Source organism: Strix aluco, chromosome 11 (assembly GCF_031877795.1).
Source record: "Strix aluco isolate bStrAlu1 chromosome 11, bStrAlu1.hap1, whole genome shotgun sequence".
Taxonomy (NCBI): Eukaryota; Metazoa; Chordata; class Aves; order Strigiformes; family Strigidae; genus Strix; species Strix aluco.
In genome coordinates, this window is record NC_133941.1 from 3196823 (window position 1) to 3220203 (window position 23381).

General features: G+C 43.6%; 1 protein-coding gene across 5 annotated transcripts in view; it reads left to right on the plus strand.

The window, feature by feature from the left end:
* Positions 1–23381, plus strand: part of PLXNB1 (plexin B1) — an 83881-nt gene that overhangs the window by 25791 nt on the left and 34709 nt on the right. For 4 of the 5 annotated variants that reach the window (XM_074835789.1, XM_074835793.1, XM_074835790.1 and 1 more), the window contains 4 exons: positions 14751–15894; positions 20414–20596; positions 21013–21141; positions 22884–22984. In XM_074835789.1, the coding sequence (XP_074691890.1) occupies positions 14761–15894; positions 20414–20596; positions 21013–21141; positions 22884–22984 (1547 nt within the window). In that variant the 5' untranslated portion in view covers positions 14751–14760. Of the gene's footprint in view, positions 1–7203; positions 7280–14750; positions 15895–20413; positions 20597–21012; positions 21142–22883; positions 22985–23381 lie in introns of those variants that run through there. The other variant, XM_074835792.1, reaches the window with a different exon arrangement.

Genomic DNA, 23381 nt, shown 5'->3' on the forward strand with positions numbered 1-23381 from the left:
TCAGCTCTCCTGTACTGCATTCTAGAAGCTCAGCTTTTGGGAAGAGCGAAGTGCTTTGCCCATCTGATCTAGCGGAAGCGATGGGAATAGCTGGGCTCAACGTAGAGGCTCAATTAGATGAACTTTTGAGTCCTGTGTGCTGTTTGATATCCACCACCTTGAGAGGAGGGTTCTCCCCTTTGATCAGGACCAATTATGGGCTGTTTGTGGGGTGAAGTGTTCCTTCTTAACCCTTAAAGAATGGTTCAAAGCCCTAAATTGTGAGGTAGTTTTATATTTTTTGAAATGCTGTTAGCACTGACTATTGTAACTTTAGGTAATATGTTTGCCCTCTTGAATTCTGTTGGGTTTTAATGGCCTCACTTAATTTTTCTTTTTTTAAAAAAAAATTCCAGTTACACTTCTACATCTCTGCATCATAAAAATGCTTGTTTAACTTCTAATAGTGAAACTGGCAAAGGATAGAGAAAAGCCAGATATTTCAGCCTGACAGGAAAGTTTAGGTTGCTTAGTGAGCTAAGCGTGTATAAATAACGAAGTCCTATATCTGATAATCAAAAATGTAGAAAGCAGTTAGGATCACTGCACTTCTGGAAGCAATGACTCAGGATTTTGAGAGTCATGATAAAAAGAGTGACTAAAACCAAGTATTCATGTATGAATGTGAACTAATGGGGAGAGAAAGTTTTCGAAAAATACGCTCTATTCTGGAGGAATGTGGCTTGAAAGTAAACTTGCTTTTGAGCAAACTCAGTTTAAGAAGTTAGGCTGCGTATTCTAACAGAGAACTACCTGACTAGTAATTTACTATAGCAGTTGGGAATCCTTACTGTGTTTAAAATTATCACACTAGTTTCTCCAGCGTATGGGAGTTTTCTGCAGCTTTAGGAAAACCAATGCATCTTAAGAAGTGTATCTTCAGTTGTTAGAAATAGAACAGCAGCAACAGTAACCAGAGGTGAGGAGTACCTTCCATACAAAGAGCAACTGAATAAACTGGGATTCTTCCACCTGAAAAGCGATGAGTGATAGTTATCTTCAAATCCTGAATGGCATGGAAAGGTTAGAGGGGGAGCAACCTTTTTTGCCTATTCCGTGACAAGTATGAATAGATATTGAATGGAGCCAGCATGTAGTAAGCTTAAAACCAAATAACAACTTAGTCCTTGATGTGTGCAGTTAACCTGGGAAGCTTCTTGCCACAGGATGTTGTGAATGCCAAACATCTGTGTGTATATTGAGGACACGGGGCAGCTCCATAGAAGAAGGAGATATTGAAGGTTACTAAATGCATAGAAACTATCTCTATCCCAAGAAATCCCTGAGCTACACATTGTTGAAGCCTGGGAGAGTATTCAGAGATGTAAGGTGCTACTATGTGCTTACTTCATACTTATGTTTCAGGCCAATGCCAGCGCCAAGCAACCTGGTTTGTCAGCATGGAGCGGGAGAGGGGATAAAAATAAAACTTGTAAAAACAGACTGGCACAACTTGTGTTCTAGGCTGGTTCTGTGCTGCTTGTCATGTACTGCATGCACATCTTACTTGCTAAAGGCATTGCCTGTGGGCTGTTGGGAGTCTGCATACTGTTGACTTGAATTTGAAGAGAGGTGGAGAGTATATTTCTGGAAACTACACGGCTAGGAAGGGTGGTGTGAAGACAAATATTCTAAGTAGAGGAGCTGACTTTCTCCCTTTCTCAGTGGTATGTACTGTTCCTGCTGCTCTGAGATGGTATGTGTTTTACTGAGTTAGACAGTCTTACTGCTGATAGCCTAAATCTTATTTGTGTTAATTTCCCCCCTTTAAAAGAGTGTTTCTTGCCTGGTAATGGACTGTAACTTAATTTGAGCTAAAATGGGCGATAAGCAGATGTATAAACAGTACAATCCCTGTTCCAAAGCATTTTCAAACTAAATATGTCATGGCCTGCATGAGGTTCATACTCTTCAGAAGTACTCAAAACACTGGTCTTATTTTAGGTCCTGTCTAAACATTTAAAAATAACTTGAAAATAGGGCTCGCTTCTAGATGGTTCACCCTTGAAAGTCTGGTCTTGCGCTTGGCTTTAGATGCTCACCTAAATCTGCAGAGGGCACTGAACAGAACAGCTCTAGTTGTTTCTTTGAACTTTTCCTTTCTCTTTCAAAAAGAAAAGAACAATGTTGGGCTATCTGCTATCTGTCTTTTTGTCCCTAGAGACATGGTCTCTGCTGTTAGGTACTGTCTTTTTTGTTTTTTTTTTTTTTTTTTACTTTTTGTTGACTAATTGTGCTGCTGTGGTCCTTGGGGAACAGCTATGGAAAGCTGACTGCTAGCAGAACTAAGATGATGTATATTCCTGGAGGCATGCTGTTATGACTGAAAACAAGGGAGCTGATGTATTTGGGGAAACTATAGCCCCTTTACAAGGATACAGGAACTGACTCGTCTGCATCTTGTATCCTATAGTGAAAGTCACTCCATGGACTGGCTGAGAAGTCGTGGGTTCAGGTTACAGCTATGAGGAGTATGGACAGGCCTGGGGCTGAGCCAAGGAGCCAGGTGGATTATATACAGGATTAGGACAAGGGTCATTTTGGGGATGACTGGGACTAAGTGGAGTGAGTTTAAGTTCCCTTCCTGTTGATTGTTCCTCTATCATCTTGATGTGTTGCACCTATTTATTCAGCTGTTTGCCAGAAGAAGTCTCTATCCCAAACCAGAAGTCTCATTACTGCAGAGTAGCAGTGGGCTCAGTTGTTACACCATTTAGAAAGCATCCTTTCTGTTTCACTCTCAATTTCTCAATTACTGTTTTCATCAGTAGTTTTGTTCTAGCAGTGATTCTCTCTCAGCCTGTTCCTGTGAGTGCTGAACTTGTCTGCCATTCTCCAAATAGTCTGTCCAGATCAGATTTAGTTTGAACCTGTCTTTAAGCCTGTATGATCTTTTCTATTCCTAGCTGGTTTATGATTTCAACTAGTGTATTTCCCACTAAGCCCTGAGAAGGTTTAATTTAAAACATTTTTATGATGCTAAACTTGTATCAGCCCCACTGTGGCCTCCTGGATTGACATTAGGTGGCTGATTGTTCTGTTTGGCCAACGTATATGTCTGAAGAGTGCTGTCTGAGCCACATTTTTGTGCAATTTTGATTAGTTACCTATGTTGTGGCAGAGTCAAAGAGTTTCTTTTCCCAGAGGAATGTACAGTCCTTGCTGTGTGGAATATATAGCTTAAAATGACAGAGGAAGGGTGCCTGGAACTGGGACAGTCTGCAAACAGAACTGTGCTGACCACAGGCTATGCTTTGTCCTTTCAAACACAGATGTGCGTACTTTTTCCTTGTTCCCCTCACCAGCCTCTCTGTTCTGTCTAGCTGTTCCTTCCAGCAGAAGAGCAGCCACTCAGATGTAAAACTCTCAGTGCTATTCCTCACAAACTACTGTATATCTGGTTTTCCTGTTTCCTGGGCACTTCTGCCCAGGGGTGACCCTTGTGAGGTAGCATTTTCTTGACATGCCAACAGTCAGCCAGTTATACTGGCTGAAATTCCTGTTCATAGCAGTTTGCGTTTCAGACTAGCGCTGCAGTTTATGCAGCAGACCTGTTAGTGCATCTCTGTGGCCCTAGGGTGAAGGTCTGGGCTTCCCTGAAAGGCAAAGGGAAGAGCCAGTCAGTCCTGCCCAGCCAGTGGCTGTCAGACTGTGAAGGTGAAAGGGTAGCAAACCAGATGGAGAACAGTCTCAACTGAAAAGCCTTTAAAACTCATGGCTGCCATGAGCAGGTACCCAGTGCTGAACCTTGGTGCCTTTAGAACAGCACCAAGGAAGCTTTCTCAGCCCGGGGCCAGGAGCTCAAATATTTTGCCAGAAAAGGTTAGGATCTCCTTAGTCTAAGTGTACGGATAAAAACAGAAACTCATGTTGCAACGCCACTTGATGATGTTAAAATTTCTTATGGTGAATTTTCTCTTGTAATAAAATTCCCTGTTCTGGATAAGGTGTGACTAGATGTCTGCCTGTTAATGAAGTGGCTGGAGAACTCTTACTCCAGATGGTTTATGTCTCCATGTACCAAATCTTGCAGTATCCTAGCTTCTGCTTCCTTTACCACTTAATTTTCATGTTGCTTGTTTTCACTCCTCCAGATTGTGGCCCTACAGCGTTATGAATGAAGAGCATTGCCTGATGGCCCATGCATAGTAGGTAGTCCTCCCACCCCTACCCATATGCAGTCTGGTGCTCTGAATTTTATCCTTGAAACAAGAACTTCCAAGTGTGGACAATGTCTGGGCTGGAGGGCTGTGATTGTAGGGTGGAAGAGTACACTGCATGGCTGCTGCCAGCCTGTGGCTCCTCAACCACATGCACCTTGACAGCCTTTCGTGGATGGTTCCTGTGCCACCATTCTATGTTGGCCTACCATTTGGAAGCACTGGATAATGAAGATCCCAGCTGGCATGGGAGGGTCATTGCTCGGGGCTGTTGAGACTGGTGTGAAGTTGATCCTGGCTCTCAAGTCTGCACCTGACCTCTTCAGCCTTCTGCAGTAGTGCAGTGGGAGCTATTGTGTTTTATACATGTAATGAGCAACTTGGGAAGATCCCCAGGCTTTTTGAACAACGTGGTGCGTTGCTATCTATTCTTAGCCTTATGAAAGCCTTGGTATTGGCTTGCAGAGGTGGAAGAAAATGTCTGGCCACCTCAACCTGGATCATTATCTAGCAGACCTGTGTAACCTAATTACCAGAATATTGAGCCTAATAGCTTGTAGCTGACTACTAACAGCCTTCCAGGCTTAGGCACTAATTTATGGAAGATTAATTGATCAAAGCTTCATTTCTGGTAATGCTTTAAAATGAGTTGAGTAATACAAGATATAATATACCCCAACTTGGTTTGAAGGCAAACCACAAGCAGATTGTGGTAGTGATGTGGAATTCTGTTGATTTTGCTGTCTCTTCTGGGTGGGAGGGAATAGATGCTACTCATGTGGTTGCATTGCATTAAATTTATTTGCATGTTACTGCCTGTATTCATGGCTGTAGCCAGGACTGCTGATACTGTTGGAGTGATAGGGGAGGACTGTCAAACTGCTGTCAGGCTGTATGGTTCTCCAGAAGATTACCGGGGAGGGCAGAAAAGTGAATTTTATTTGAAATGAAGGAGAACTCCAAGGATTAGAATTCCTTCCTGTCCACTCAGGGTGTGTTAATTCTTTATAGAGCTGTTGTGGTACTAAAATTGAAGACTTCTGGGGTGTTGAGCAAATGCTGTTCTTGAACAGGCCGGAGCACCCTGCACTGCTCAGTGTCTGCAGGCTCCAGTGTTTAATGGTTCTGATTTGCATCCAACAGCTGGATTGTGGAGCTTGGGATGTGGTCCTTGTGTGTCGGTAACACTGCTAGCGTGAACTCCTTTTGTGGTAGGTCTCTGTTCTCCTTTCCACTGTGCAGTCCTGCAGGGCTGATGCTGGCACGGAGACCATGGTTTCCTCTGGGGGTGCACGTGTAGGACTTGCTTCCTTTCACGGGAGTTTCACGGGACGTTGGAAGCTCCTTTCCTTTCTTGCTAGGTTATTCCAAGGCCAGACTAGATGCAAAAGGACTTGCCTTGGGAGCTTGGCCTTTGCTTCTGGGACGTGAGAGCTTGGTTAGGGGTCACGGTGCTGTCCTCTGGGAAGCACATGCTGGTTGCAGGAGGTCTCCTCCCTCCCTTCTGGAGGGCACCCTGCCAAGGAAAATAGACTCTAAGGCAGAAGTGATTACAGTGAGAAGGTCATGTGCTGTCCTGGCTGTTTCTGGAGGAAGCAGTTGGGCATTTCTACTTTATAGAAATCAACACAGAGTAGCTAAGGCAGCTAGTGCAGGGCAGAATTCTGGCTTTTGTAGCCTGTGGAGCTAAAGCTGAGAACAGGAGGAGGATCCTGGCTGAGGCTGGGGAAAGGTGCCCCTAATGACAGGGAGGGCAGTGCGGTTGGGAAGGCGTGCCTTGTTTGAGGTGGAGGCCGGTAAAATATGAATCATGTCTGTTTGAAGTAGTGATGAAATCCCAGATGAAGGTTTTCTGTAATACCTGGCCAAATAGTCTGGTGTGCTTTTAGCTTTCTTTTCTCCCCGGTTAGAACGGATGATCCTGACCTACTTTTAGCAACAGCAGTTCTGTTGAACACAGCCCAATGCTCAGCTGTATGTTCGGCAAACACATTATCTCTTTTGTTCAGTCCATGTCTGAGATGTTTCCATCAAACATTTAGCAGACAGTGAAGAGCTGTTCCTGGAAGAGGGGCTGTTGGTGTGTTAAACTCAATTCTGCCACTTCTGTGCACCACAGCTCTGGCCTTTGCTTTGGTTTCGCTTGCTTCGCTGCCGTGTTGTGCGTTAACTTCTGTGCTGCGCTGTCAGGATTCAGTTAGATGGTATCTAAATATTAATAGGATAGATAATATCTTTAGAAATAGTCAGTGAGGTTAGGTTTCTGGCCTCCTAAATATGCGATTAGGCAGGGCTAAAGTTTTGTTCTTAGTATTTAAAAATAAATAAAATCTACAAGTGTACTATAAAATAAGAAGTTTAAATAGAAGTGTCATCCTGGGGCAAACTGCAAAGCTCTGTGTAGCTCAGTATCCTGTCTTTGACAAGATCCAGAAGCAGACACTTAATGAGGGCTGTAAGAAACAGGGCATGTATAATGTGGTGGGTTTGTTTTGTTTTTTTTCTCCCCACCTCATTTGACTCCCAGTATATGACCATCATCAGTTTAGGGCCCTTCTTGGTCAGGACTTGTATTTAATCATCTGATCTCGACTATATCTATTCTCCATTAATTTATATAATCTGTCTTCTAACTTGTTTATGGTTCTAGTCTCTGTGACCTCCTACAGCAGTGAGTTCTACAATTTAATTATGTATTTTAGATGTTATTTAAAATATTCTACATCCAGTGATGGTATTCTTGAACTGGCTTAGAAAAGTTGTCTGTAATTTTGGTGGGTGCTCTCTTGTTTCTGCACAGGAAGACATGGTAGTCGATTATTCCATATTTTTCATCTTGACACTATGTCATGTTTCAGATCTCTTAAATTTTCCATATCTTCCCCCTCGTTGTTTCTTTGTCCATCCAAAGTCCTACTCTGCTCAATCTCTCCTTATATGGAAGCTGCTCCATGCTTTTGATCATCTTCTGTTGTCCTTTTTGTCATTCTGTCTCCTTTTTCAGATGTGGGAACCAGAACTGCCTGCAGCATTCAACAACATAATGGCGATGCCTGTTTTCTTTCCTAATCACTCTGAAGGTTGTATTTGCCTTTTTGCTTGATACTAAATGCTGAACTGTCCAGCCAAGTTGTCAAAGTTTTCCTGAGTGGTAACAGCTAATTTGGATGCTGTTGTATTTATGTAATTAGAATATTTTGTGTTGATTTTGGTATTTATTGACATCTAAGATATTGCGTAGTTACTTAGGAGTGCATGAGTTCTGTTACTTCTTGCAGTCTTTTCTGAATTTGACTGTGATGAATATTTTTTAATAATTTGCCACTTCTAGACATATTCTTCTTCATAGATTTTATGTGAACATATTGAACAGCACAGGTTGCAGAACAAATTCTTGGCAGATCTCACTGACAACCTTCCTCTGCGGAAACACTTTTTGTTTCCTGTCTAACTACTTATTAAATCATGATAGGGATTCCACAATAGCTTAACTTTTTTTTCAAGAGTCTTAGCTGACAGTTCTTTTAAAATCAGTTTAGTTCATATTAAACAGATTAAAAACTGGCTTTTGGATCTCAGTTAATTGGAAGTGGGAAATCTGCTATTGGAATTTCCTCGGTACTGCAGGGGTTTCTTTCTGCTCCAATATTAGTCTGCATTTTGATCAACAGTTGGGTTCTTGAACTTCTGCATGCAAATTTGTTTCTACGGATGGTGATGGGCTTAGATTCATGTAGATTTGTGTAGAAACAGTGGATTTGCTCAGCAGACTGAATTGGATGGGTAAGTTCAGTGAGTTCAGCTTTCCCAGCAGGGTTCTGTTGCAGCTGGATTAAACCTGTCTAGGTTCTCTGGATGTACTTTACACATTAAAGGCTAGAGAACGGGATCTTTTTTTTCTAACTAGTTGCCTGGAAAACTATTTGAGTCACTGGTGGTATTCAACTGAATACAAACTTGACATATGATGTGGCAGCTAGAAGAGCAAAAGGTTCTTGGGCAGGTAAATGGAGGGCTGGTGGGTCAAACTGGGGAAAGTAACATTTGCTCTGTGTGCAGCATTAGAAAGCCAAAGGGGTAGCCTGTCTGGGTCAGGTGCTCTGAAAAGGGGATGCTGGTTCAGGTTATGTACCTTAAAAAAAAAATTAAAAATGCTGACAAACTAGAAGGGGCTCAGAGAGCTACAAGAAAAATTAATTCTTTCTGACAGAACAAGCTCAGACCACCTAATTTATCCATCTGAAGGATTACACATGGCTGCAATCTGTGATTCAGGAAAGCCCAAAGCTGGCAGGATGTATAGGGGAAGGATTGCTTTATATGCTTGTCTGCCCTTATACTACTTCTTAGGCATCTATTATTGTCTGTTGCTGGAGCCAGGGTTTCTGTATAGGTGGACCTCTGTCTGAGTTAGAATAGCTGTTGTTATCTCCTTGCCCAAGGAGGATTAAGAAGGAGGATTAGTTTTCAAACTGTTCATGCAAAAAGTGACGAGAAGCTTCTCTGACTTGGGAGATCGTGTGACAAGCAAAGTTAGACAAAATGACAAGGCATTTTACTTGGGGTGAATAACCCTCAGGGAGCAGCTTGCTGGGTTAAGGTGGTAGTTTCCGTAATTTAGGAGGCCTAAAAAAAAAAAAATCTGCTTTCACTGAGAGACTTTAGCCAAGGAGCTCATGGGCTAGAATAAGAGATTGTTTAGAGGTGTTCTGTGGTTTGATTACGCAGAAAGTTGGAGCAGATCCTGAGGGACTCTAATCTTCAAATGTGTAACACTGGCAGAAAGTTATCCTTTGATTGTGTTAAGATACTAAGAAACTAACAGATGACTTGATTTCCCCTTTTAAAGATGTATATACGACATGGTACTTGAGTTCATATTTTTTTAGTGTTTTGAGTGGCTGGTAAAGTGAAAAGTCAAACCTCAACTTACAATCACAGAATATCTATGAAGAAAGCTTCTTTGAACAGCAAGCAGCTTGTGGTTGCTTTATGTTCCTTATGAATGTCTGTGTAGTTTGTCTTGATTTAGAAAAGGTTCACTATTTAATACCGTATTCGTCATTAACTCTTCATTGGCCATTTGTACTGGAAGCTTAAACTAGTGTTTATAACACTTTTTCATGTGTGCAAGAGAAAAGATCAGTCGTGCTAGAGCTGTTTAGGGGAAATACCTGGCCACTACCATCAGTTAATTCCACTGTGGCTAAAATTAATGTTTTGGTAGGTCCAGGGGTGTAGAAGCACTTTCTACAGCTTTTTTCCAAAGAACTCTGACAATGCATAAGCATCATTAAAATGTCAATAGTATCACAAAGTTGACAAAATATTTTCTGCAACATTGTTTTAGTATAACTTCTTCAACCCCCATTGAGAAGAGCACGTTGTAATGGTCAGCAGTAACTATCAAGGGTTTAGAAAACACATTTTTCCCAAGTGTTTATCTAATAATGCTGTTAATTCTGTAGCCTGAAAGTACAGGTTTTCTGCCACCTTCTTTCACTGTTTCAGATTTGATATTTTTGTCTCTAGAGTGTTTTTTTAAGTTATTTTGACCTCAGCTTTGGTGTTACTCACCTCCGGTATAACAGAGCTCCCTTGTCTGTGCCAGTCCTACTCCATCAGGATGGATTGGACTTGGGATTCTCCTTGGGGTCAATTTTACTTGGAAAACAGAGGTTTGTGTTCATCTCTGCCGGAGCTGCTTGCTGCAAGTGTTCTTAAACAGCAGAGCAAGGAACTGGCCTGGTAGTAGTAAATAAGACTCAAAAAAAAAAAAATTATTTAATGGCAATGTCATCTTTCACAGCAGAAAACAGCAAGTCTCTGTTGAGCATATGAAACTTAGAAGGGGCTGTAATTCAGGGCTTTTGTGCAGAAAACACAGAGGTGGTCATCTTTCTACTGCTGGGTGATTTGAATGTGCTGGAGCACAAGGGTCATCGTGCAGCTGGAAGAATTATGCTTTTAATTTTTAAATCTTTTAGTGCTCTCACTGTGGGTTGGCTCTGCAGATGATACAGTGGAAATTGCAGGTGCAAATTTCAGGGACCTACTTCTTTCCAAGGATAATTCTGCTGGGATTGGTGTTGAGTATGAAATCTAGCCTAGAAGTTGGAACATTATATGACCTCTCCATGTTTGGGGGATAGGATGTGGTATTAGGGAAATCATCTGTAAGGACTGAAATAATCTTTACGTGTTGATATGCTGTTAAAATGTGTCCAAATGAGTCCTGTGTGTGTGTTTGACCTCACGTATCCCTCTCCTATATTAGAGAGGTAAAAATAGTGCTGCAGAAAACACAGTCTTATTTCATATTCCAAGTAACAAAATAGTGCCATTGCTTCCACGTTATTGGTTGTTGTTTTGTGGATGTGATATAAATATTCTGTGGCAGAACTGACTAATCCTCTAGCCTTCTGTTGTGATCCAGATTAAATAAATGAAACTCAGAAGTATCATTTGGATATTAATATTTTACAGTGCGTTAGAGGCAATGTTCAGAGTATTGTCTGGAGCATTTTCCTATTTAACAAGAATTTTAAAAAAATGGAATATTTAAAAAGAATCTTTAAGCCTTGGCAATTGCCTTCAGAATTAATTAAAGGCTACGCACTTTTAGTGCAATCTGTCTGTAACAGCTGTGTTGTACACTAGCAGTGAGTACAGGAAGCAGAACAGTTCAGCAAATCCATAAAGAGCTCAGTAGTATAGCCTGTCATGAAACCATCAGATTTAAATGTAGGTTATCCTCCTCCTTCCTGTCCTCCCAGAGAGGTTGTGATGGGCTTAACTGAAGAGCACGAATGAAAAAGGCAGTGATGCTCATGCTTGGGAAACAACTTGAGAAATTGAATCAAAAGACACTGCTGGCTTTTTTCTCTCAGTTTTCACATAGGATGTGAATGCTTCTAGCTACTGATAGCCACACAGTTGTGCTCATTTCTAATGTATGTTTGCTTACATAGCAATAAATACTAGTTCATTTGTTAATGGCTCTTCAGAAAAGAGCAACAAAGAGCACTATATTCAGTGTTTACCCATTGCGCAGAGCGATTAGATCTAGCTTGCAGAACATGCTGTACTACCCGGTTTTGGGTTTTTTTTTTTTTGGTCTTCTCAGATGCCCTCTGTTCTCCCAGAGTCATGAGGACTAGATAGTAGTTTCTTACCTGGAACACATTTGAGGACTAGCTCTTAACAAAGTGACTTATAGGAGGATATTGGTGAGTGAAAGAATAACAACTTCAGGACAGAGCTTTGACCACAGCAAGATCTGCTTTTGATTATGGTCTGCTGGAATGAAGGGCGAGTTGCTCTTCCATCTCCTTCCAGTATAGGTGCTCCAATAGGTAAAGTGCTTTTCAGTGAAACATTAGGGAGAGATTCAACTACAGATCAAAGAGCTCGTAAAAAGATCTGTGTTGCTAAAGTGGTGTCATGTGCTGGGTTTTGAGTTCAAGTACTGGTGGCATGTGTAAGTGTTAGCTCTGCCCCAGCAGTCATCAGTGATGGTATGTGGTGGACAGAGCACCTTGCAGCTTGTAGGCATGACCACTAGCCAGAAAGCCAGTATTTCAGAATTCATAAATTCTGAAGACACATGCCGATTTTACCGTGTAAGTGCTGGCATAGGAAGGTTGCATTAGCTAGAAAGAAGATTAGAGATTCCTGTAAGTAGTGTAGTGTAATGATGTCTTGTGATCCTCAGCTGCTTCCAGATCAAAGGCTCTCTTCTCCATGTCAGTGTGGCACTGTCACGATGTAGTCAAGCTCCTGCTGTTGGATGGTCATCAGCCTATTGTTTTGTTTGCAGGCATTTTAAGCTTTGAAACTGAGGAGACTTCAGACAGAGTTGCACCATGAGCCATGGTGATGTCTGCATGATGGCAGTGCAGAGGTGCCAAGACAGTTGTGTGGTTAAGGAGTTCCTTGAATAAAGTTTTCTGCAATAAAAATGGTGAGAATACATAAAAATAACTTGCATGTTAGAGTTGGGGCAAGATATGTTCTGCTGATGTAAACCCAAGGTGGTAGAGTCAAGTTAGAGCTCCATCCTTCAGTCTACATGTATCTACTTGTTGACTTCATAAATATCCCTCATCATGCTTCGCAGATAACATCTCCTGCGTGATGAGGACCTCTGTCATCGCCCTGGAAGAGACTCCAAGGCTAGTTCAGTGCTGTTTGCAAATCTGGGTGAAGCAGAGTGTGTTGGTAGCAGCAAGAGCAGAAAACATTAAGTGTCCACTGTCAGGGCAAACAAAAGCCCTAGTGTGCACGTAACCTAAACACAGTGCTGGTACGGTGTGAATTGGTGGCTGTGTGCTCTGGGGGAAAGCTGCCAGCTTAGAGTCAGCATTCCTGCGTCCGGGTATATCCTGACAGTACTACCTACTTACCTACAATAACCATGTGAAATGGAGCTTTTCCAGAGCTTCACAAAGCCTATATTTAATAATGTGTTGTATTTATAATACCTTCCATCCGCTGGATTTCACAAATAGACTAATCCTCTCAACTGGTCTTTTGGTAGAGCAAAGATGCCAGTTTTACTGACAAAGGAGCTGGAAAACAGACTTTTGTGGGCGTTCTGTTGCAATAGTGGTGAAATAAAAGATGGATCTAGAGTCTTACAGTTATTGCTCTCACCACTGCTGCTGTGTTTTCTGCACACCTGGATGTTGTACAGAACGAGTGTAAGATGCAGTTTGTGTGGTAAGAAGTGTGTGACCTAAATTGGCTAAGTCCTGCTGTAAATGCTGGGGTAGTCTTCTTTTGAAATGCTGCGGATCTTTTTCCACCTCTGTGCATGAAGCACTTCTGGGCTAATAGCACTTCCAGCTTACCAAGAAGATCCAAGAGGGATGATGCTGTAGGAGGGAAGTGATGATAGTTTTCTTAGCTTTAACTATAAAATTAACATCACCCCTGAGGAGCTGAGTTGCCAAAATGAGCACAGTAGATTACAAGCCAGTTGTGGAAGAGGTACTGTACCCATCAGCTCTGAGCCTCTGGCTCAGCTTGGCATCTGTATAGCTGCATGTAGCTTTGATACTTTGTCTGCAAGAGGGAGGGAGGGAAGGGAATAGATTCACAGCTGCATCACCACCTACTTCTCAATTCAAATAAGTGGTACTCATAGTAAATTACGAGTATTTGCAGCTGCTGCCCTTTCTCCATGGGGAAAGCATTAATCTAAATGTTGCAGGTACTTATTACCACATTTCCACCATGCTGTGGGATTCTCCATGCTGTTCAGGATGATTGTTCCCATCTGTGGCATGGCTTGGGTGGGTCGTGGTAGACTTCAAGAGAGGTTGATCCTCATGATCCTCTAAAGTTCCTCTGGAGAGGAGCAGAACAGGTCTGGTGGTTCCCCGAGTCTAACACCCACCCCATCTGGCCGTGCCTGCACTGTGGGGCATGGGACAGGGAAGGAGTGGAGCCTCGCCCACTGAGCAGGCGTGTTTCGATCACCTTTTACAGTACTGGTAGAGGTGCTGTGGAGAGAAGAGCACCGGCAAGAGACTTCTTCCCCAGAGAGCCCAGTAACGAGTGAGCAGGATAAGGTGGTCTCCCCCTTGCCTGGACATGCTGCACCTACCAAGGAGATGGGGCCCACCAGCACTGGCTTAGTAGGGCTGGGAGGGTCGACTGGTGGCCCCGGGGGGTGGCTGGGAGTCACTGTGACAGACTCTCTAGAGGCCTCATCCTGGCACCCAGGTCCTGCTTGTGTGGGAGATGGCATGGGAAGGCTTTTTTTGAAGCACTAGTGGAAGAGTCTTACACCCAAAGGAGGCTGTTGATAGCCATAAGTGATAAGAGAGAGAAGGATTAATTATGCTATCTAGATTAAATACAGAGCAAAGGGGTTATTAGCTTGCTCTGAATGGGATCCCAGATACAGTTTATTTAAACAATGGTCCTGCAGGTTGTGTTTGTCTTGAACAGTGGTTTGTTTTACTGTGGTGTTGCTCGTTATCAAAGTGTGTGATGTGCTGGCTGCTGTAGGAATGTGGTCCTGTCCTGGAGAACTTCCAGTACAGCATCATAGGGACAAGTAGTGCAGGAGCCTGGTTAAACATGGCTTTTTCTGATCTTACAAGAGTAGTGATCAACTTCATGCTTGAAACACCTCTGTCACAGCACAGATAGGACCTTTCTCCTTAGGTTGTGTCCCTGGATTGATGAATCTGTGCTTTGGACTGTTTATTCAGCAAGTTTAGTACAAGTTCTGGGCGTGTGAAGAGAAGCTTTCCCCAGTACCACCCAGCAGTCTCTGGGAAAGCCCCCAAGAACATCAAGTCCAGCTTCTCCTGAATATGCCTGTCATCTTGATATGAAGTCTCTGATACTTCTGCAGGCCTCTTTCTGTTGGTGTTTCTGCAAATGTCCTGTGTTGACTCTTTGTGTCTAGCTCTCTGCTTTCTGTGGTTATCCATGTCCTCTTTGCCTACCTCTCATAATAACATTGAAGGATTTTGATGAGTGTTAATCTTCACTCCTGGTTTATGAGGAGTTATAACAGCTTTTCCTCTCTTGCAGAGTGTTTACCATGCCTCTGGGAACGTTCCTCCTCCCTGTTCTCTGTTTCTTGGGAGCAGCAATTCCACGGGGACTGCAGTATGTCACGTTCTCGCGCAATGCTACGAAATTCCTCCACCTGTCTATGGACTTGGAATCTGGGACCATTTACTTGGGGGCCACCAACTTTCTCTTTCAGCTGACATCTGACCTGCTGCTGAAGAACGTGGTTCAGACTGGACCAGTTCTGGACAGTAAAGATTGCCTCCCCCCGGTCTCAAAGCTGGAGTGCCCTCAGGCACACCACACTGACAATCACAACAAGCTGCTGCTAGTGAACGCAGTGCAGAAGGAGCTCATCGTGTGTGGCAGCGTGCACCAGGGAATCTGTGAGAAGAGGAGCCTCACGTCCATCGACCACGTCCTCTTCCGACCGGAGAGCCCTGGTGACACTCAGTACGTTGCTGCCAATGATCCCAATATCACCACTGTGGGACTCATAGCCTACTCAAAGGATGAGGTGCCCTTGCTGTTTGTTGGACGAGGGTACACTAGCCGAGGAGTTGGAGGAGGGATTCCTCCCATCACTACCCGAAATCTCAGGGCCCATGGAGGGGATGTTCAAGCAACAGACTCTCACTCCATTTTCTCCTATGAAGAAACAGCAAAATTGGCTGTGGGCCGGCTCTCAGAGTACAACCACCATTTCATTAAATCTTTCACTTATCGCTCGAGCGTCTATTTCCTATTCTACCGTCGGGACCTCAAATCTCAATCACGTGAGTACAAGACCTACATCTCACGAATCTGCCTGGATGACTCTCATTATTACTCGTATGTGGAGTTACCTCTTCTCTGCCAGAGCAAAGCCAATACATACAGCCTCCTGCAAGCAGCCTATGTCACCCGGCCGGGAAAAGGCCTGGCCCAGGGGCAGCTGGACACGGAGGGAGAAGTGTTGTTTGCAGCCTTCTCTGCCTGGCAAGCTTCGTCTGGCAAACTGAGCGAGGAGTCTGCACTCTGTGTCTACACAATGGAGGAGGTGGATCGCCTGACCAACTGGACTAGGGACGTTTGCTACATGAGAGATGGGAAGTCAGAAGAAGGGACAGAAGTGGCATATATTGAATACGATGTCAGCTCCAACTGTGTCCAGCTGCCAGCGGTAAGTGGCTTCGCACCTTTGCCAGGGTATAGAATAGTCTCCAGAGTGTTCTTGTGTTGCTTTGTATTCTGTTTCCCACAGATGGATGTTGAAATGGGTTAAAAGCCTTTGGGTTCAGGCTGTTTCTTTGCTACTGCAGCAACGCAACGCAAGAACCGTTGCATCCTGTTTAAGTATAGTCTATGTCATTGCTGCTGCTGCTCTCTGCCCTGTGTGGGCAGGTTTTCTTGCACTGTATGTGGCAGTGGGGAGGGCATCTAGCGTGACCTGGCCCTAAGGCCTGTCTCCTGGCAATACCAGGCAAGAACACTGAACCTGCGGTTCGGGTTGTTCTTTATCAGTATCTTCAGCTCCTGGTCTGCACTTCAGGGATGGAGAGGAGTATGTGCATGTGCGCCTGTATGTTGGGAAGGGAATTTAAGGGGTGTGTTGAGTCCCTGTTGCTTATGGTGAGGTGCACCTCACAACAGCTTCCTGCAAGGGCACCCAGGAACAGAAAAGAACGTAACCAAAACCAGGTGTCACAAAATCCTCATTTCCTATTAGTCCTGCAAAATTTTGTGCCCGAGGAAGACCTTCTGACCTGGTGGTTCTTTGTCTCCAGAGCTGTAAGAGGTGATAATCCTCCTTTAAATTCTATGGCCAAGGCATGATGGGATGTTGCAGGACAAAAACGTGAACTGAAGTGGCTGTGACCCTGAATCCTTGCAGTCTGTCAGCCACACTGGCTGGTGCTGCGGTATTGAGGTCAGCGACACAAACACAGAGCAGCAGCGTTCTCCTGGAGCGGTGCTGGACGCAGTGTCCGGGTACAAGGCTCTGTGGTTGCGAGTAGCCTGTTTTCATCAAGGGCGTTGCTAGTCCTTAGCAGAACAGCATATTATCTTGTGCCTTTCTTCTACAGAACAGGCTGTCCAGATAATTGCTCTTTGTAGCACAAGGCTGGGAAGAGGCAAAGTGGTACCACAGAGCTTTGGAAGTCACTGAGTTTGGATGTGCAGTCCAAAGCCAGTTTTAAAATGACAGTTTTCCTTTCTGTAGCTAAAGCTGACTGCAGAATACTTGTGGACAAGGAAAGGGTGAAGAGCAGACTTCAGCAGGACAAATGTAAGGTCAGGAGGAGTACGTAAAAGTCAGGAAGCAAGAGACTACCCAGCTTGATGTCCTGCTTTCACTGTATTTCTTAGCCATGCTCCATGTGTCCTTTGCAGAGCTTCATGGAAGGAGTTGTCACAGGTGATTTTTAGCGCAGCTTAAGGGAGTTAAATGTCAAATTGATGTGAGCAGTTTAGAAAAATCCTTCATTCAAAATGATGTAGAGTCCCCCTGTACCATTTGAGCCAGTGGAGAAGCGGGCCCACAGGGTGGGAGAAAAAGGCCAGTCTTTGCTATGTGATTCCTGGCACATGATCCCAGGGTCCCAGCTGCACAGTTTGGCACTAGCGGGCTGACTTAAAGTATGGCATCTTATTAACAAGTGTGTCCAATGATATGTAAATGTCCTAACAAACTTTATCCTTCACTATTCAGTACGTGGTAGCGGTTGTCATTAAGATTGTATCTAACAACACGTAAGGGTCTGTGCCAGCTCCAGCCTGCCCCATTCAGTGCTGAGTGGAAGCGGCTGTCAATGAGCATTTTATGCAGGAACAGTTTTAACTCAGTTTCAATGGTGGCAGCTTGTGCTGTATGTAAGGATAATGCTAATTAATTTCACGTTTTTCTGCCTCCAAACCAGCCTGCGCACAAGGTATGCCCTTTTCCCTAGTTAGCACTGCCTCTGATTTTTAGCCTATCAGGAGAGGCTAAGGTTGAGTTTTACAGTTCAACGCAATCACTTCAACTGGAAAAAGTGCTTGTTTTTATAAGAATTTCAGAACCAGTTCATTTGTTCAGTTTGCTACAGTCTTGAGATGCAGGAGACTATGTAGATGCTGTTAGTGACTTCTGAGAGACTTGGGAAGGCTGCATATCTTCTGTGGGTGTAGTTTTCAGTGTATGCAACTTGTCCTTTTGCACCAAGCTTTCAGTCCTCGTCATGCATAGATATAAATTTGTCTTATTATTGCTTCCTACCTGTGCAATGTGAGAAACACACCAAAATTCACAGCAGCAGCTTCGTCCAAACGGGCTGCATCGCAGTAGGACACTGGGTGATCCCTGAAGTGTATTTTCTGCTACGTTGCCAAGATGTTATTTACTGAAAACAATTCAAACAGCTTCTGTGTAAATTTATTTAAGCACTTTATACAATTATCATGGTCTTAATCCTGTAGAATGGAACAAGTTTCAGCTCTTGACTGTGATTAATTGTGCTGCAGACAGTCCCTGCGAGGCCACGGGCAGGCAGTGCCAGTGCTGGGAGAGCTCGCACAGGTCACGTTGGTTTATGGTAGATAAACATCGTGTCTGAAGTGACTTGCCCTTGGCATCTCACGTATAGGTAACAGCAGTGCTGAGCACAATTATTTCTGACTGGTATGTGGGGGTTTTTTAAGCAAACTCAAAAATCAGCCTCAGTAGTGAAGTCATTAGGCTCCAGCGTTTGTCTGAATTGATACAAAGGTTGCAAAAGGTAGCTAGAATCCCATTCAAAATAAACACTTTGATGCTTTCAAGTATGGAAATTTGGTTGTGGCCCACTTCCTAATAAATCTTATAGGAAGTGGGCAACTGGAGAAATAGAAATCTTTAAGTTGCAAGAAGGTGGTTGGAAGAAGCTTAAGAATCAAATGACAGAGCTGATAAGAAAAACGTATCTGTCACTAAAAATGTATGATAGCCTGGAGGATGGTAAAAACTAACCATCATTAAAAGTTGTAATCTCCTCTGAGGCTGTAAGTCAGAGACTTATGCCAAGTGTGGAGTCTAACTGGCATGGTTCCTTACGTGGAATTGCTGTGTCAAGCCTTGCTTCCATGCTAAGATAGCAATACATGTGAAAAGTGAAGAAGGGGACAGCAGGTTAAATATATTTTACCGTGGGATTTCCATAGACTTTGTCAAAAGCTCCTGATCAATTTTAGTTTCTCCAGGAAGCAATGAAGTATTAAAAAAATCCCAACAAAACAAACAACAACAAAAAAAACCAGAGAAATGGGAGGAGAAGGGGGAAAAGGCTCAGGTTTTTCATGAGTTCAGCAAGAGGTGATAAGCAGATGCCTCAAGAATGCCACGTTGTGCCGTTATCGCTGACCTCCGGCGGGGGCAGCTCCGTTGCCTGGTGCTGCGTGGTACCGTGCAGCTCAGTGCTGCCAAATGCAAAGCCATGGACATCGGACAGAAGGAATACGTAACCCTGCTCACAAGGAGTCTAAATTCAACCATGTTGCCTGAGGCAAGAGAGGGAGCTGAGTTGGTGTGTGCTGTGCAGTTAATGCCTCTGCTCCACATGCAGCTTTGTAAGAGTAATTGGTAAGGGCCTGGAGAGGAGGGTGAAAATGTTATCCATAAGGGATTTCATGATGAAAATCATTAGTTTACACAAAGTCACATTGTTTGAAGACAAGCCACTGATCGATTAAAAAATGTGGTTTTAATAGTAATTGTTGGGTTGAACAATCCTGTGTTCAGTCTCCAAAATGATACTGTAAAATTAAAGTGGACACAGAACAAGGTGTCAAGAAAGATATAAAGCAACAGAGGAACTACTGTAGACAAGACTGAGTTTGTTACTTAGGAAAAAGATGAATCGTAATGGAGTATCTTCTCTCTACACATGCAAATAGTAAATAAGTTGGCAGCTTTCATTCTCTTTAGAATTCAGTAAGTGAAGGTTTGGTGGGACTGGGAGGGATCTAACTAGAACAGAAGGATGACTGTTTTTGCACAGTGCTGTGGAGATAATTTTCAGAAATCTCACAAGACTCGGAAGAATCACAGCAGTGTGCAGAGATGACTCTTGTTTTGACTTTTTGTGGGTCTCTGGTTATACATGCTCTATGATTTCTGTGTGTAGTTAGTAAGCACTTCGGAGCGGATTGTGCCCCACCCTGTGTTTATGTATGTCCTGATGCTTTGAGATTCTACTTCAGGCTTAGAATTTGTAGGTGATACAACAAAACCATGTTAATTGTGGAGGCGATGCTTGTGACCAGGTGGTTTTTGTACTGGAAGCAGGAATTCTCATCTTTTTGTTTCGTCCTGAAAAATACAATGAATCTTGCCCAAAGCTGTATCATGGAAATATATAGCCAGTAACGTTTTTTGGAGAACTTAAGAGTTTAGTAGAGTTTTGATGCATTTCATTACTGATGCTGAATGGACTTGCTGAAATGTCTTCAGGATTCTGTGATGGTATAAACAGCCAGAACGCCTAAACTAATTCTTACAAGCTGTTCTTTTCACTCTCGGTAAAAAAAGCTTAGAGGGGTTTGAAGCTGAATTCACCACTGGGGCACCTGTTTAAGGAATTTGGGTGGAAGGGGATGATGGGAAGTGTTAAAGGTGCTAATATTCCCTGTATCCATTTTTTTTTTTTTATTACTGATTTCCCTGTTCTTTCCAATCCCCAAAAAAGGACACCCTGTATGCATACCCCTGTGGCTCTGACCACACTCCCAGCCCAATGGCCAGCCGGGTACCCTTGGAAGCAGCCCCCTTCCTGGAGAAGACAGAGGCCCGTCTGACAGCTGTGGCAGTGAATGTGGAAGATGGCCACACCATTGTTTTTCTGGGAGACAGCAGAGGGAGACTGCACAAGGTATGATCTGGATGTGACAGGAAGCAAAGACGATAAAACAATTAGGGATGCTCAGGTGAAAGGGGGGAAAAAAGGCAATTTCTCTTGTCCCTTGGGAAGTCAGGTTTCTACTAAAGATTGTTACTATCAGATGATCTCCTCTCACACTGTACTGACTGAGAGTGTGAGTGCCCCAAATAGTGGTCATGTTGCCTTTTGGTTACATCTGCCAGTGTCAGGGCTGGTGCATCCTACATGGCTTCCACAGGTATTGCTAGGCACGTGCTTCACGTGGCTGAGGTGACTGCACTGTGATTTTGCTGAGAGGTTGAAATCCTTGCATGCGGCAGCAGTTCCAGCTTGTTCCTGGTGTAGGCCGGGTGCCCCAAACGCCTGCTGTGATACTTTGCCTGCATACAACTGTGACTCTCTTGCAGGTGTACTTAGGAGCAATGGGAGATGCACATATATACGCTTCTTTAGCTATCCAGTTAAATAGCATGGTGAGCGGAGACCTGCTGTTTGACCAGTTGCAGGAGCACCTCTTTGTCATGACTCAGTCAATGGTAAGAGCAATAAAATTCCTTCCACAGAACAGTTGAAAGCATCTGAAGTCCAGACAAACTACTGACGGGAGTGGGGGAGGCAAAGAAACAGCTAAGCCTGTGCTGGGCAGCAGCTGCCTGCCAGCCTGGCTTACAGGGGTGGAGACTGGCCTTTTGCAAAAGCTGGAGGAAGTGTGGGTGAAGTCTTGTTACCTTAAACCATGGCCTGTTTGCATATGCATTTCACTAAATCAGTCAGGCGGTGTCGGCAGTGATGGAGGAATGTGAACTGCAGGCTATAGAAGGCTGCTCTATTGGCATGAAGACAAGGGACTGCAAATTCCTGGGTTCTGCTGTTGTCCAAACAGTTCCTGCTCAACACAGTTTACATCTCCATCTGAGCAGAACAACGTGAGCCTTCTGGGTTCACAAGTAATGTGACCTGTCTTGGTTTTGAGAAAGAAGAAAAAGAGAAAAGGGAGGTTTTGTGTAATTAAAATTGTGGCACTTCTGTTTTTAATCAGTTAAAACATAAAAAAGCAGAAATAGGTGGGAAGTCTTCAGATAGCAGAGGTATGCTTTGATCAGGTATATAATAACTCTTGTAGATTAAATCAGGTTGTATAAGAACCATGCAAGACACTTTTCCCTCTTCTCCTGCTTTCTGTAATTCTGTTTGTGCCCAGTGGCGGTTGGAGGAGAAGAGGCATTGCGATGCCTCAGGCTCTTGGGATATTGGTGTCTGCTGAACAGGAAATCCAGCTATGGATACTTTATTTGAGAGGATTTGTGCAATACCACTCATATCAGCTCCTTGAGTTGGGAAGAAAAGGATCCTCCTAGCAAAGGAAAAAGCAGCCCTTGAGTTGCTCTGAAGGAAAGAACAAAAAATGAGAGCACGCTGGAAAACCGCTGCTTCTATTCGGCACCCCCAGTGCACTTTGAGATACTCAGAAATTTTGTAACACTTCAAAGGAGTTGTTGAAGTATGTGAGTGGAAGAAGATTAGGGAAATCTGAAATACGTCCTTAATAGTAATTGTTCTGTCAATTAAAAAATGCAAATTACATCACATACTTAGCAAAAGTAGTAGGTCAAGGATTAGAAGTTGGTATTTTAAAGTAACTGCCAGTGCAGTGACTGAAGTGTAGTAGCAGATTAAAGGAAGGGCAAGAGGCTGAAATCAGCAAGGATAGTAATTTGGAGCAGAAGTGTTTTGTAAGTAAAACTTACCCCCAGATGGGGGAAGGTTTTTGTTCCATGTTGATCAAAGCTTCTTGGTCTACTTTCAGTCAAATGATAGTTCTGGGCAATAGTGCACATGCATTCAGAGGCCTCAGTTGGAGCTGCTGTCTCCAGGTTCAGTCACCTGCATGTCAGGAGAGATGATGTCCCATGAGAGTCCAGAAAAGCGAAAGAGTGAATGGTATTCAGTCTGCTATTCTTTGATCCATTTTGTTAAAATATAGTTTTATCACTAAAGTCTCCTTCTTGCAAAAAGTGTCACAGATAAGCTGTTAATAGCAATACACTTTGCTTGCCTCTGTACAGCCTCATGTTTACATGTCCCTCACCAATATGTGAAGTGGCCATTCAGATGGACTCTGGAAACATGTTCCTTTTTTCTTTATGCAGTATTGGGGATTAAGAAGTTGTTTCAGTGAGCGTGCAGATGACAGGACTTGCTAGTTAGGCAGAAACAGCCATAGACTTAGGGCCGGTGTTGTGTGTGCTGTGTTTTCACTGATTTCTTTCTCTGACAGGTGGTAAAGGTTCCCATACTGGAATGTTCCCTGTACTTGGACTGTGAATCCTGTCTGGCACTGAAAGACCCTTACTGTGGCTGGTGTGTCCTTCAGGGACGGTAAGATAGATCCCTGTTCACCTGCAAGGATTTGGGAGGGTTAAGGCTTGTCTCCATTTACACTCTTTCTTATGTCTGTATGTCTGGATTTAGTTTATTTTCAGTTCCTTGATGGGACAGTCTAACCTCCGTTCATATGTCTGCCTCCCTAAAACACTGCCAGCAGTCACAGTTGCACACAAGGGTATCTTTCCATTGCTTTTTGGGCCTTTGGTCACTACTCACAACACTCCTGTCCAGTGGATTTCAGCCTGGGTTTAGTTTGACTGCAGCTCAAACTGCCTCATTTCAAATGTAGAGAAACTATCTTATCTCTTCTGCTGGTATCACTCTCTTATTTAGCACTCCTTCTCACATCTTGCTCCCCTGCTGATGTTGTTTAATGAGACATGGTTTA